This window comes from Rattus norvegicus, chromosome 6, assembly GCF_036323735.1.
Source record: "Rattus norvegicus strain BN/NHsdMcwi chromosome 6, GRCr8, whole genome shotgun sequence".
Taxonomy (NCBI): domain Eukaryota; kingdom Metazoa; phylum Chordata; class Mammalia; order Rodentia; family Muridae; genus Rattus; species Rattus norvegicus.
This window is the reverse complement of record NC_086024.1, coordinates 55,682,281-55,696,984: the sequence shown is the minus strand read 5'-3', so window position 1 is coordinate 55,696,984 and position 14,704 is coordinate 55,682,281. Positions and strand designations below refer to the sequence as shown.

At 45.7% G+C, this 14,704-nt stretch overlaps 1 protein-coding gene across 33 annotated transcripts in view; it reads right to left on the bottom strand.

The window, feature by feature from the left end:
* Positions 1 to 14,704, bottom strand: part of Atxn7l1 (ataxin 7-like 1) — a 222,443-nt gene that overhangs the window by 12,767 nt on the left and 194,972 nt on the right. For all 33 annotated transcript variants that reach the window (XR_005505854.2, XR_005505855.2, XM_039113162.2 and 30 more), the window contains 2 exons: positions 4,606 to 4,798; positions 259 to 380 (listed from right to left, as the gene is read on the bottom strand). Coding sequence is in view for 31 of the 33 variants with exons in the window: in XM_039113162.2 (XP_038969090.1) it covers positions 259 to 380; positions 4,606 to 4,798 (315 nt within the window). In the remaining 2 variants the exon portion in view is untranslated. The remainder of the gene's footprint in view (positions 1 to 258; positions 381 to 4,605; positions 4,799 to 14,704) is intronic.

Sequence of the window (14,704 nt, the reverse complement as noted above, 5' to 3'; positions counted from 1 at the left end):
TAAGATCCTTTTCATTTGTTTTAGAAGATTCCCAACACAACAACCATCTCCCAAGAAGACAAAGCAAACCACCCATTATCCGTGTTTCCAAAATGCTATTAATCAGAGCTGACACTTCAGAGTCAATCAGGGATCCTCACTTCAGGCTCATTTTGGTCTATGGCAAGCCAAGTGCTGGGGCTTGTCTACAAGGTCAGGGCTTAGGCAGTGGGGAAGCAGCTCTCATCTTAGATCGCAAAGAAACCATTGCTAACTTACTTCCACATCTGCGAATTCAAGTGTTTTTCTACCATGGAGTTCAGTGCGAAGCGAAATCGATCCCATCTTCTATCAAACACATAGTATCCTCGTCCCATGAGGCGACTCCCAAATGAGCAGAACTGTGAGGAGAGAAAAAAAAACATTTTAATTTTGATTACAGGTTAATAAGCCACACAGAGAAAAAAATAACATTTGCATAAAAACACACTGGGGTACCATTTTACTCAAAAGAAAAGAAGCGACTGGTACTGAAGCCAGAAATATTCCTGCGAGGTTGTACTTGGAGTTCTGGATCCCCAGCAGAAGCTCACATTCAAGCTGGTGATTGTGCCGTTCAGTTTTCTGCAGCATGGAGGGCCACGCTCTTTACTTCCGGGCTGGGGCCGGCATTTTAGGATAGAAAACAAGAGAGCAATTGCACCCAGGGAGCCTTTGAAGCTCCACCTGATCATCACACCTCCCGTCATCTCGAGGAACTTGGGATTCCCTGCCTCCATTTTAGGGGTGTAACAGGCTGGTTCCTCCCATCCGATGCCACAGAACTTCCTGCAGGTGAACTGCTGTTCTGTGTCAGTCCAACAGCATCTGCATGCTTTTTCTTTTTCAAAGAAATATATATATATGTGTGTGTGTGTGTGTGTGTGTGTGTGTGTGTGTGTGTGTGTGTGAGAGAGAGAGAGAGAGAGAGAGAGAGAGCGTGAGATACCTCAGAGAAGTTACAGATAGTTGTGAGCTGCCATGTAGGTGTTTGGAATTGAACCTGGGTCCTTCCTCTGAGAGAGCAGCCAATGCTCTTAATGGCTGGCATCTCTCTAACCCCTAAAACACTTCTTGTTTGTTTGTTTGTTGTTTGATTGTGTTTTGTTTTGTTTTCCCGAGACAGGGTCTCACTGTGTAGCTCTGGTTATCCTGGAACTCACTGTGAAGACCAAGCTGGCCTTGAACTCATAGAGATCGATCTGCCACGTCTGCATCCTTCATCTGCTCTCGTGAGATGCCTAGGAGCACATCACAACTCTAAGCTCTTACGTACCCAGTCCCCTCTGTCTGCTGCTTCCCCCTTTGGAAACCGTGATCCTATCCTTTGATGCTGTGACGGTTTGTCTATGCTTGGTCCAGGGCATAACACCATTAGGAGGTGTGGCCTTGTGGGAGTAAGTGTGTCACTGTGGGCATGGGCTTGAAGACCCTCCTCCTAGATGCCTGGGAGCCAGTCTTCTAGGAGTTTTCAGATGAAGACGTAGAACTCTCAGGTCCTCCTGCACCATGCCTGCCTGGATGCTGCCACGTTCCCACCTTGATGATAATGGACGGAATCTCTGAACCTATAAGTCAACCCCAATTAAGTGTCCGTATAAGGGTTGCCTTGGTCTAGGGTCACACCAATGAGACTCTAACTAAGACAGATATCCAATGTATAAGTCTCATTGCTTATGGCCTCATTTGACTGCTCCTCCCACTGTGAATACTGATGGTACATCTACTATACATTGTATGAAATCTGTTGCCTGTCTCTTCTTCCTCCTTCTCTCTCCTTCTCTAAAACTTCCAGCCCCACATTTCCCTCCCACCGTCCAATCACAGGCTCTAGCCTTTATTTCACCAGTTAACATGGGGAGAAGGTTCACAAGGAATCACCTGAGTATGTGATTGCTCCTTGTGTATGTGTGTGTGGGGGGGGGGAGAAGCCCCTCTTCAGGAAGCAGAATTAACATCAAAATACAAACACAGCACCAAGGCAATCCACAACAGAGATCCCTTAGACTTGTTATATATACACAATTACATATGTGATGCCTATCAGTGTTTAAAGTGTGGGGACTTGGTTCTCTTCCTCCTCAGTAAAAGGATCACAGAGATTAGGAATTCTAAAAGGGGGAATAGGATTTTGACAGCTGAAGCAGAATTATGAGTACAAAGCTACATAGCGAGACCATCTTTTGAAAAACAAAAACAAAAAACCCACTTTTTTTTAAAAAAAAGTGGACTAAAAAGTTCCCCAGAAATGTTTAAAGTAAACCATTGAATTTAAAACCTTCAAGTGAAATATTCAGGCCTTTAAAAAACACTGATTGTGATGTGGGACAACTGGAGGCCGGTAGACAGCAATGCGAGAAGCAACCTCCCAGAAGGTGACATTTGGTGGGTCTAGAGCTCAGGAAGGTCTGCAAATGACTCTACAATTCAGATAGCACTTTCCCCATCCCCCAAGCCTCCAGTAGCTCCCTGGCTGCAAGCCCAGACTCAGTGCTGAATTGGCACCCAATCCGCAAAGGCATCCTGGAGGAGCCTTTGGAACCATTCACAGGAGGAACTGCAGGGTCTTCCCTTTGTTCTTTGTTAAAACCCTGCTACCCACAAAGTCTGGTACCACAAACTACTCCAGCACCTTCTTGCTGACCAAGGAGGAAAACCTACATGGTAACTCTTTAGCACAGAAGCTGGTCTCCACCTCTGTTTATGGTTTAACTATCACTTCCTTTATCATCCCAATTGCTAAGGACACATTCGGGGAGGGTTAATACATACATATGTGTGTGTGTGTGTGTGTGTGTGTGTGTGTGTGTGTGTGTGTGTGTGTGTGTGTATGTATACATGTATGTGTGTGTATATATATATATATACACATATATATATATGATTTAATGTGTCAGTTGTTGTTCATGAGGGGGAAAAAAAGGACAAAGCAAAGAAACAAATCGTGGTTTTTCCATTTTGGTCAGCAGACGTTAAGGGCCTATAATGCCCTGCGAAGGTGGCTAATCTCCTAAAGATTGCCCTGTGGACAGACTTCTTGATGCTCTCCAGATCCTGGCCTTTTGGGAGAGGCCAGTATCTCTTTCAGACTTGGGAACTGGAGGCCCCTTTGGTTTGGGCCACCAGCATATCCAATACAACTTAGATTTGAGGCCAGATAGCTAAGGAAGCTGGCACTGTGTGCCTTGGGCAGATCCTGCTGCCCCTGTCCTCTGCAGTGTCCTGCCTTACTTGGCCCTGGCTTCTCTTCGCTGACACAGCCACACTTTGGTCTTGATATCGTGTGTGCAGCAGTTACAGAGAAGACGCCTCTCCTCCCAGACCTTGGAATGAGGCACAGCCGAGTCACCGCACTCCTTTTTCTCTCTGCCACCTGTCTGTGTAGCAGTAGACATGTCACAGCAGCGTTCTACTACATACAGAGGCATCTGTCGGGGTTTCATGGGAAGCTCTTGCTTTGTAAATGAAGAAAACGTATCATCTTGGAAGACCCCTTCTTGTGTGTGTCCCCTTCCTCTCCGTTTAGAATGTCACCAGGTGCCGATGTGACACAGGAGCCTCAGTCAATGTATTAAAATGTGAGCAGCAAAGACGTGTAGGGACGTAGTAGAGACTGGACCAAGGCTGTAAGTGTAATACCTCTAGACTTCTTGCCATGTAGGATAATGAAATGTTCCTATGTGAGTATGGAGGCACTGGGTTTTCTACAACTGCAGACAAAATCATTACAACTGGTCCCTCCTACTTCAGTACTGGCAGAGTCACAGGTTACAGGTGAGCCACAGGTCACCGTCACCTCCAGAAATGGGAAGCGGCAAACGTGTGGAGGAGGAAGGACCAACCTGGTCTTCTAGCAGGACTGAGTTCACTTGCAAAACTCCTCAGATCTAGGGTCAGTCAGAGGTAATCCTGAAGGCTCAGGCTGGCACCAGAACAAACCACTATGAGGGCCATATTACCAGGGACACAGCACTGGGCCCTGTAACTGTTACATTGGCCACTTCCTCTCTTAGAAGACTATAAGGCAAATGTGAACAGGCTTCCAACTGACGCCTTCATTTCCCCTTACGACATCAATGACCATCTCAATTGTTAAAGTCATTCCCTCAAACAGCTTTCATTGATAAATAATCCTGGTGATGTGAAACACTGTCCCTACCACCGGCTCTGTTGCCATATGGTCACACTAACAACAGTCAGACAAAGGACCATCAGGAGAATGAAGAAAGCTGGGTACCTGTGTTGCCGCTAAGACAGCTTCTAGAGCGGGTGCATCTGGCTAACCCAGGACCAGAGGCTCTGATTTTAGATGTGCAAGATCAGAAGGTTGACTCCCAAGAGCACTTATATAAACACCATTTCTCAAGCATTCTTAAGGGATTATATACAGCCAGTGGGGAGCCCCTTCATGTCATTCCATGATGTTCAAGGACCTCTCGTATGCCATTACACCTTCAGGAAAGAAAGCTCTCAGATGAGGCTATACTCTGGAGCCCTTTCCTTAGGAATACAGGCCTCTGTTGCCATCACCAAGGGGCCTTCGAAGCATGAAGGGCACACGGCATGGAAGGGACGGAGGAGGCCTACCGCAAGAGGTCTGGGGTGGTGCGTGGAGAACTGACAGTCTAACTTCTCGGATTCGTCGGCTCCGTCCATCTCCCCTTCATCACTGGACAGTCGGCTGGCAAGGTCGCCTCCAGCTGGGGGTAGAGGGGGCTCTGGAGTGTAGCCGCTGTGGTTTGAAGATGCACTGCTGCTTATGCTGTTCGCAGATGATGGTCTAAGGGTGAGAGGGGAGAACACAGAGAACAGGTTTTCTTGAGGATATCAGACCCTCCCATTTCACACCACCTTTGAAAAGCAGCCCTGCCGCCGTTGTCAGGGAGGACGAGCCAATGGTCTGCCACGATGTCAGGGAGGGCGAGCCAATGGCCTGCCACGATGTCAGGGAGGGCGAGCCAATGGCGTGTCACGATGTCAGGGAGGGCCAGCCAATGGCAACTTTCTAAACGGAGAAAATTAAGCTGCAGGGTTGATAGCTCTCTGCAGGGACCCACTACCGCTAGCAGTATGGTACTCTCTGGCTTGCTGCCCCTGGAGCACAATGCAACTGCAAGGGGAAACCCCTAGTGTGAGCAGGGGGATTGCGACATATGAGCTTATGCTCAGTCTAGTGACTGACTTCTGGGAGATCTTCTACAAACACTCACCCAAGATCAAGTGTTATCGGCATTTTGGTTATGTCCTTCCAGACTTCCTTAGTGTGCATACATGCTTTTTTTAATCAACAGGATTTGAGATCAGATCTCAAGTATCTCAGGCCTTGAACTCGCTAAGTAGTCAAGGATGACCTTAAACTTCTGAGTCTCTTGTCTTTACCTCCTGAGTATCTGGGGTCATAGGTGTACAACACCACGCCGGGTCGAGGCAGGGGATTAAAGTCAGGAGCTTTGAACTCGTTAGGCAAGCATTCTACCAACTGAGTTACACTCTACTCCCAGCCACTGAAACAGACTTCTAAAAAAATTATTTTATTTTATGTGTAGGGGAATACTGTCTGCATGTATATCTGTTCATCACTTGTGTACCTGGGCGTCTGAAGGGCCAAAGAGAAAAAAAACAAAACAAAACACTGGGTCCTGATCTTACAGATGGTTGTAAACTGCTATTCAAGTGTTGGGAACTGGACACGAACCTAACCCTAGACATTTGTTTCTAAATTTTCTAAAAGCCTCTTGGGTAGTAGTTCAGCCATCATAGCAAACCCTCCTTGACCTTGTCCTCCAGGATAAAGGTAAACTGGATTTTGTAAATTGCATCTTGGTTATACAGGAAGTCGCTTTTTGTTTTGTTTTGCTTTGCTCTGTTTTGTTCTATGACACAAGGGTCTCTATGCAGCCCTGGTTGGCCTAGAATTCTCTATGTAGACCAAGCTGGCTTCAGACATGCAGAGATCTGCCTGCCTGTCCTCCAGAGTGCTGGGATTAAAGACATGCACCACTTAGCCTGGCAAAATGCAGAGCACGTAACCTAGGCTGGCCTTGAACCCATGATCTTACCTGCCTGCAGACTCTTAGCACATCCCACTGGCAAGTGCCACAACCACTAGCTACTTTCACTTTCGTAAGAAGAAGTCTTTACAAGTGAAAAGTTATGGTCTGTGTAAGTCAAAAGACACTAACAAGAATACATCACAGTGAAACTATAAAATATTAAAATAACAACTGTTAGGTTAGGTAAGTATTCATCAACATATTATTGCTTTCCAGCATGTGGGGGAAATTTCATAACAAACATTGGAAAACAGAAACAAAAAAAAAGGGAGCTAGCAGTATGACCATATGTGTTAAGAAAGGGACCGAAGAACGTCTTGTTTTCTTGTTTTCATTTTTGCCCTGTTTTACAGATATACATCGTGGTAATAGGGTCTCATGTAGCCCAGGCTGGCCGTGTCATGGAGGATGACCACGATTGTTCACTTGCTATCTCCCAAGTGATGGGGGGCGGGGTCAGGCCTGGGCTACCACACACTGCTAATATATGTGCATTTTGTGAGATCATTTCCCCAAGCAAGTTACTTAAAAAATTAATATACTGGTACATTGTTTCTTAGAGTTACCCTCCTATTGTCTACTAGGGGTTAAACTCAGAGCTACACGCCAGTTAGAAAAGTGTTCTGCCGCGAGCTGGAACACCTTCTTTTCCAGTTTATTTGGGGTCAGGCTTTTGTCAAGTTACTCAGGCTGGCCTTGAACTCACTCTTGAGCTTTGGATTTTCCTGCTTCAGCCTGTGGGGCGGCTGGGGCTACACCCGTGCCACCAGGCCCCGCACAGATGTCTTTTTTGTTGTTGTTGTTGGTTTGATTTGGCTTTGGTTTCTACAGTGACATTTAGATCTGTAACACAGTCACCATTTGGCACTGTGTCCCCAATAACTCGCTCTGAACCTGGGCCTGTCCTGTCACCTGCCATTCCTCCATGGCACAGCGGGTCACTAACATTGTAGTCTATCTCTTCCTTCCCCTGGTTTCCCTGCCCTGTCCTTCCCTCCATTTCCATTTATTTATCGGAGGTGGGAGCTTACCACAGTGCCTTGCTATGCAGCTCAGGCTGTCCTCACAGTCCTCCTGCCTCACTCTCCTGCTGTGGGAATTACAGGGCCACACTACTGTGCCTGGCTCCTGCCTTGTATTTCTGAGTTTAACTTTCTAAAAGGGTCAACAAAAAGTGGATTCGCAGAATATTTTTTTTGGACTCGTTTTGGTTAACAGAACCACCTCAAAGTTTATTCACGTTGCTGAAAACGGCTAGACTGTCCACCATTGTGTGGCTGAACAGTATTTCGTTATGTTATACATAACAACCGTTCTTTTGCTTTTGTTGTGAATGCTTTTAAAGGCAGGGTCACATGTAGATCGGGATGCTTCAAGTTCACCTCAACTGAGGGCGCCTTCTACCTTCAAAGTGCTGGGCTGACAGGCAGGTACCTACAGCCCCTCACCCCAACACACACAAAGCGGACTTCTCTCTTGACAGCATAGCCGCCAAAGCTACCTTTGAAGTCAAAAGCTCCTTGCTTCAGCCTTTCAAGTGTTGGAATTATAGGTACGTACAGCTAGACCTGGCCCCAAATGTTATGTATTCACCCATACATAAAATTGTGTTCATGTCTGTGTATTTTGAATGATTCTGCAATAAATACCAAACTGCAAAGAAATTTAAAGAAGAAAGTCAGTTAAAAGGTCAGAAAAAAGGTGTCCAACATTCCACTAAAAAGAAGCCAAAGAAAGGAAAGTACAAGACAACACTGGGAAGAAATGTGTCTAAGATGCAATAGGAAACCATACGAGGGGAGGGGAGGGGAGGGGAGGGGAAGGGAGGGGAGGGGAGGGGAGCAGAGGAGGGGAGGAGAGGAGGGGAGGGGAGGGGAGGAGAGGAGGGGAGGGGAGGGGAGGGGAAAAGAGGGGAGCAGAGGAGGGGAGGAGAGGGGGAGAGGGGAGGACAGGCATTTACACATTGTTTAGAACTCGCAAGTATCCACTCCAACGAAGAGAAAAAGAGCTACGGAAAGAGAGATGTCTGTTGCCTGTGACATGATGGTGCACTTGAAAGGCAGAGGCAGGAAGGTCTCAAGTTCAAAGTCAGCCTGGGCTACTGAGTGACACTCAGTTTCCAATAAGACATGTTCAGCATCCGTAGTCACCAGGGAAATGCAAATCAAAACAACCCTGAGATTCCACCTCACACCAGTGAGAATGGCTAAGATCAAAACTCAGGTGACAGCAGATGCTGGCCAGGATGTGGAGAAAGAGGAACACTCCTCCATTGTTGGTGGGATTGCAGACTGGTACAACCATTCTGGAAATCAGTCTGGAGGTTCCTCAGAAAATTGGACATTGAACTACCTGAGGATCCAGCTATACCTCTCTTGGGCATATACCCACAACATGCCCCAACATATAAAAAAGACACGTGCTCCACTATGTTCATAGCAGCCTTATTTATAATAGCCAGAAGCTGGGAAGAACCCAGATGCCCTTCAACAGAGGAATGGATACAGAAAATGTGGTACATCTACACAATGGAATATTACTCAGCTATCAAAAACAACGACTTTATGAAATTCGTAGGCCAATGGTTGGGACTGGAAAATATCATCCTGAGTGAGGTAACCCAATCACAGAAAAACACACATGGTATGCACTCACTGAGAAGTGGATATTAGCCCCAAGCTCAGAATACCCAAGATACAATTCACAGACCACATGAAGCTCAAGAAGGAAGACCAAAGTGTGGATGCTTCAGTCCTTTTTAGAAGGGGTAACAAAAATACTCACAGGAGGAGATATGGAGACAAAGTTTAGAGCAGAGACTGAAGGAAAGGCCATTCAGAGACTGCACAAACCAGGGATCCAGCCATATACATACAGCCACCAAACCTAGACAGTATTGCTGATGCCAAGGAGTGCGTGCTGACAGGAGCCTGATAGAGCTGACTCCTGAGAGGCTCTGCCAGAGCCTGACAAATACAAAGGCGAATGCTCACAGCCAACCACTGAACTGAGAATGGGGTCCCAATTAGAGGAGTTAGAGAAAGGACTAAAGGACAACAATACCAACCAACCAGTCCCTTAGAGCTCCCAGGGATTAAACCACCATCCCCAGAGTACACAGGGATGACCCATGGCTCCAGCTGCATATGTAGCAGAGGATGGCCTTGTTGGGAATCTATGGGAGGGTCCTTCCTGTGAAGGCTCATTTCCCCAGTGTAGGAGAATGTCAGGAGTGGGTGGGAGGGAGTGGCAGAGCAGTCATAGAAGCAGGGGGAGATAGTGGGTTTCTGGAGGGAAAACTGGGAAAGGGGAAATGTAAATTAAAATAAATATCCAATAAAAGAAAAAAATGTCAAACCAAAAAAAAAAAAGCAAAAAAACAAAAAACAAAAACAAAAACAAAAACTAAAAACAAAAAACAAAAAACCAAAAACAAACAAACAAAAAAAAAAAAAAACCCCAACCCTGGAAACTTTCAGTGCCCCATGCTTTGCTTTGGAGGTAAAAGCTTATCCGGGAGTCAGGATCTTAGGCCTCATAGGAGAGCCTCCTCCTGCTAGCTGTCATGGGAAGTGTCTTCAAAATTCTTCAGGGAAAGGCTTTCCAGTCCAGTTGTATACTCACAGAGATCATCAATTCAGCAGGAAGGCAGAATGAAAATGTGCTTGCTGGGTGAGGACTCTAAAACTGATCTCCCATGAACCTCTTCACAGGCAGCTACTGAAGGAACTACTCCATCAAAGGGAAGAGGCAGGGCAGAGAAGGGAAGTGCGGGGCAGGATCCAAGCGGAATGCACCCCACTGGCCGGAGCTGCTGCTGCTAAGTTTGCAGGCACTTTTTGATTTTTGAACCATGAACCCATATAACTTTGATAAAAATGAAGTTTAATTAAAGAACAGATGGTTGAAACACTCAGTAGTAAGTCCTGGTTGCCAGATAAGAGCAGGGAGGAGGTGGGCGGAGGAAACTCCTCAGAAGGAGTGCTGTGCAAGACCCTGAATTGGGAGAACCAGCTCTGAACACAGAGACGAGGTGGTCTATGGACGTGTGTGGCACAAATGCCCCTTTCCCTTTGTTTTTGCTCCGAGATAGGGTATTTGTACAGACTCCTGGCAATGCCCTAGAACTTCTATTTGTGGACCAGGCTGGGCCCCTGCCCGAAAGGTGTGCATCACCCAGCCGAGAATTACAATTTTTGGGACCTAGACTAAATAGTGACATTGAGGCTAACCTGGGCTACATAGCAAGACCTTGTCTCCCCCTCCATCAAAACAAAAATAAACCAACGGACGGAGCTGGAGAGATGGCTCCACAGTTAGTAGTGCTTGCCCTTTCAGAGGACCCATGTTGGACAGAGCATAACTCACACACACACACACACACACACACACACACACACACACACACACACACACACGCGCGCGCGCGCCATAAAATAAAAACAAATCTTAAACAACAAATAAACAAAAACAAAAGAAGGAAATGAGACCAGCTGCAGCTGTCTGTTGACTTCAAAGTCTGCAGACCTAGAAGGCACAGATGCAGAAGCCAGGGACAGCGAGACTATGCAATGTGCCAAGAAGATTCTCCCAATGTACTCCTGTCCTCATATCCCTGTCCTCAGTCATCAATTTAGGACCATCTGCCTGTCTCCATATCACCTCTGGCAGTATAAGAGCCATTGGGGTTGGCCAGTTTATACAGCCGATCTCTCCTTCTTCCCACTAGGAGATAGAGCGTGGCCTGTCACAACCCAGATGGACTCCTTGCTCTCCTCTCCAACTCCAGTTGAGTTTAGATGCGTCTAAATGGGCTAGGATACATAATCCTTGGCCTCTTCGAGGGCAAGAAATGTGTTCCCTTAGAGGACAAAGAAATGGAGTCAATGGTTGTGTGTTATAATTTGGAGGTAGACTGTTTCTCAAAGGCTTGTATTTTGTAAGCTTGGCTCCCAAGGTGGTGTTTTTGAAGTGGTGGAATCTTTAGGCTGTAGTCCAAGGGAAATAACTAGGTTTTGAAGGCACCAACTTTCTATACAAGAGGGAGCCTGACCTCTGGCCTCATCTCCTTGTTCATACATGTTGTGGTAGTTGAATATGCTTGGCCCGTGGGAAGTATCACTTATAGGAGGTGTGGCCCTGTCGGAGGAAGTGTGTCATTGTGTAGGTGGGCGTTGATGTCTCCTAGTACTCAAGTAAGGATACTACATCAGCTGCAGCAGCTGCAATCAGAATTATTACTTGATTTAATTTTTGATAGTCAACTGTCATTCTCCATGATCCATCTGTCTTCTGCACTGGCCAGAAAGAAGACATAAAGGGAGATGTGGTGGGAACCACACCCCTGCACCTTTCAGGGCCTTGATAGTGAGACTTATTTCTACAATTCCTCTAGGGATATAAGACTATTTTTTGATTCACTATTTTCTTTGACAGAAGTAATTCTAAAGCCTTCCATTTAGCTTTTCCAACCATAATAGCCCCTCCTTCTGGCACCAACTTCTCTGTCTTAGTTAAGGTTTTATTGCTGTGAGGAGACATCCTGACCAAGGCAACTCTTATAAAGGCAGACTTTTACGTGGGGCTGGTTTAAAGTCTCAGAGGTTCAGTCTATTATCATCATGGTGGGAAACATGGCATCGTGCAGGCAGACTTGGTGCTAGAGAAGCCAAGAGTTCTACGTTCTTACAATCCACAGGCAGACAGAAGAAGACTGTCTTCCTAGGGCAGCCAGAAGGGGACTCTTTTCTGCAATAGGAGGAGCTTGAGCACTAAGAAACCCCAAAGCCCACCTACACGGTGGCACACTTCCTCCAACAAGGCCATACCTCCCAATCGTGCTACTTCCCGTGGACCAGGCACATTCAAGCCACCACACATGTGTTCTCTCTGCAGACAGCATTTTGCCTTTCTGCTGCTCCCCTATGCATAACACAGCCAGAGAGGTGCTAAGAGAGGCTGGCGCCTGCTGCTTGGACTTTGGAGCCACTAGAATTATGAGCCTGATAAACCTCTTTTCTTTATAAGTTGCCCAGTGTCAGATACATTTTTATAGCAAAGCAAAATGGCTATGGTTAGGGGCATTTGCTTATGTGCATCACATGTGTGCCCATTGCTCTTAGGGGCCTGAGAGAATCACATTGTCTGGAATTGGGGTTCTCGGTCATGAGCTGTCAGGTGGGGGCTGACAACTGAACCAGGGTCTGCTGCAAGAGCAGTCAGTGCTGGGTATGGTAGCATTTACTCTTAACCCCAGCCTTTGGGAGGCAGATCTCTGTGAGTTCAAGGCCAGCCTGATCTACATACATAGTGAGTTCCAGCACAGCCAGGGTTATGTAGATAGACCCTGTCTAAAAAGAAAGAAAACAAGAAAGGCAGTAATTGCTCTAAGTCACTAAGCAGTCTTTCTGGTCCCATCACTAAATGGCTGGACAATCTGAGTCTGGAGGGAATCCGTGGATAAGCTTATCTAGTTAGGAAGCATGGAGGTGAGGGCTCTACTTCGAACTCTAGTGCAATTCTTCTTATCTAATTTAATGTGTAACCAACTCACGGTCTAGCCAAGGCTGGTGTTAAACTCTTGATATCCCAATTAGTGTGAGGACAGGTGTATGCCACCAAGATCAACCTAAGTTAGGATTTTCAGGGCTGGAGAGATGGCTCAGTGGTTTAAGAGCATCAACTGCTCTTCCAGAGGTCCTGAGTTTAAATCCCAGCAACCACATGGTGGCTCACAACCATCTGTAAATGAGATCTGGCGCCCTCTTCTGTGTGTCTGAAGGCAGCAACAGGGTACTCATATATAATAAGTAAATAAATCTTTTTTTTTTTTCTTTAAAAAAAGCTAAGATTTTCAAACTCTAGACCCAAGTTTCTTTGTTAGCAATCCTTGACAAGAATAGGTTGGACTTAAGGTCATTGAAAAGATGAATAATATATGTTACTGTTCTCTATAAAGAAAATTTATAATTGAAAAAGGGTTATAAAAATTAGTATTGATGGAAAGAATATTATTACATATATCATTAATTGGAGTAAGAAGTGCATGCTCTTGAAGGTTTTGTGTGGCTCTGATGTTAGATTCTGACCATGACTTTTCAACCTGAGGACTTTGTTCCCATTTGTTCACTTTGCAAGAGTCTAGCCCTGTCCTAAAGAGTGATTCTCTCACAAATGCTTGTCATAACACTTTGTCTCTTTTCTTTGTAAAGACATTCATTTCAAAATAAAGTTCATCCAGATCTCCTGCTTCCCAAAGAGGACATAAATGCCTGGTGTTTCCTATAAGTGGACGTTCTCCCAAAAAACCACAGCACAAGGTGCGAAGCTAAGCAGACCCTTACAGCTTCCCTGCCTGTTCTGTTTTGGCTCTTCTCTGTTGGCTTAGACACCACTGACCAAAAAGGGGCCATCGGCTGAAACTTTGGAGAAGTGTTTCATGGAAGAGTCATCTAAGTTGGATTTCATAAGGCGTGCAGGGAACCAGCATTCAGAAGGGGGAGCTAAAATGATGGGGAGTTTAAGTTCAGTCTTAAGTTCAGTTTAATCCAGGCCAGTCTGGGTTTCATGAGACTCCTTCTCATTCCCCACAACAAAAGAGCTATCAAACTAATTTTGCTTGGGGAACCCTTCAAGAGTCCATTGTGGTCTGGGGGGTATTGGCCCTGGGTACATGCAGCTTCAGGTAGAGGTGAGTCTGCACTGTCAGGTAGTGTGGAAGGATGAGTTGTAATGGAAAAATAATGTTCAGTAGCTACAAAGGATTTGAAAGTCATTATACACAGTCTGCTCTTTCTCAGGACTGCTCTTTTCCAGTCACTCATGGCCAAGTGAGGACTAAGAATATTAAATGGAAAATTATATCCATAGGCAGCTCATACGTTTGAAGTTCTGAGTAGTGTGATGAAATGCTGAACATCTGGCTCTGTCCCCTCCAGGATACCAATCACTGTTGACAATGTGTCCATGTGTTGACCCCACTAGTCCCTTAGCAGCCACTTCCAGACCAACTGCAACAGTATAGCAGTGTGTGAAATCTAGTAACCTTTGTTTTATTTAATCATGGTCCCAAAGATAAGTAATGCCAGTGATTTGGATACAATCTATTTTTGCAATTGTTCTATTCTGTTTTATTATTAGTTTACTGTGCCCAATTTATAAATGAAACTTGATCAAAGGAAAACATGAGAAAACCCTTGTATAGTCTCTGAGACTCAAAGGGTCTTGGAGAATGGGGAGCTACTGCTTAATACAGCTGAAGTCCAGACCTTTGGGATGGAATTGTCTCCTCAACTCTAAAAGAAGGGTTTACACCTTTGACCCATACCTGGCATTACAGTGAGAAGTAATTATAAAATGCTCTTGCCAAGAAGGGGGTTGCAATAACACAAATGACTACAGTGATAGAAAGGTGTGGTGGTGGTCATTGACCTGGGAGTTTCCACTGTCAGGTAAGGTTCTCCGTGCCTGAGTGCCTGAGGATGAACTTGACTCTAACTGTAGCTGGACTCTGCTGCAGGACCGGGACCACTCTGCCTCAGACTGCAACAGGTAGAAGATCACGAAAAACTGCTACCAAACAGATGTTTGCTTTAAAAGCCAACAACTCCCTGCCCTTTTCTATGGATGGTCTC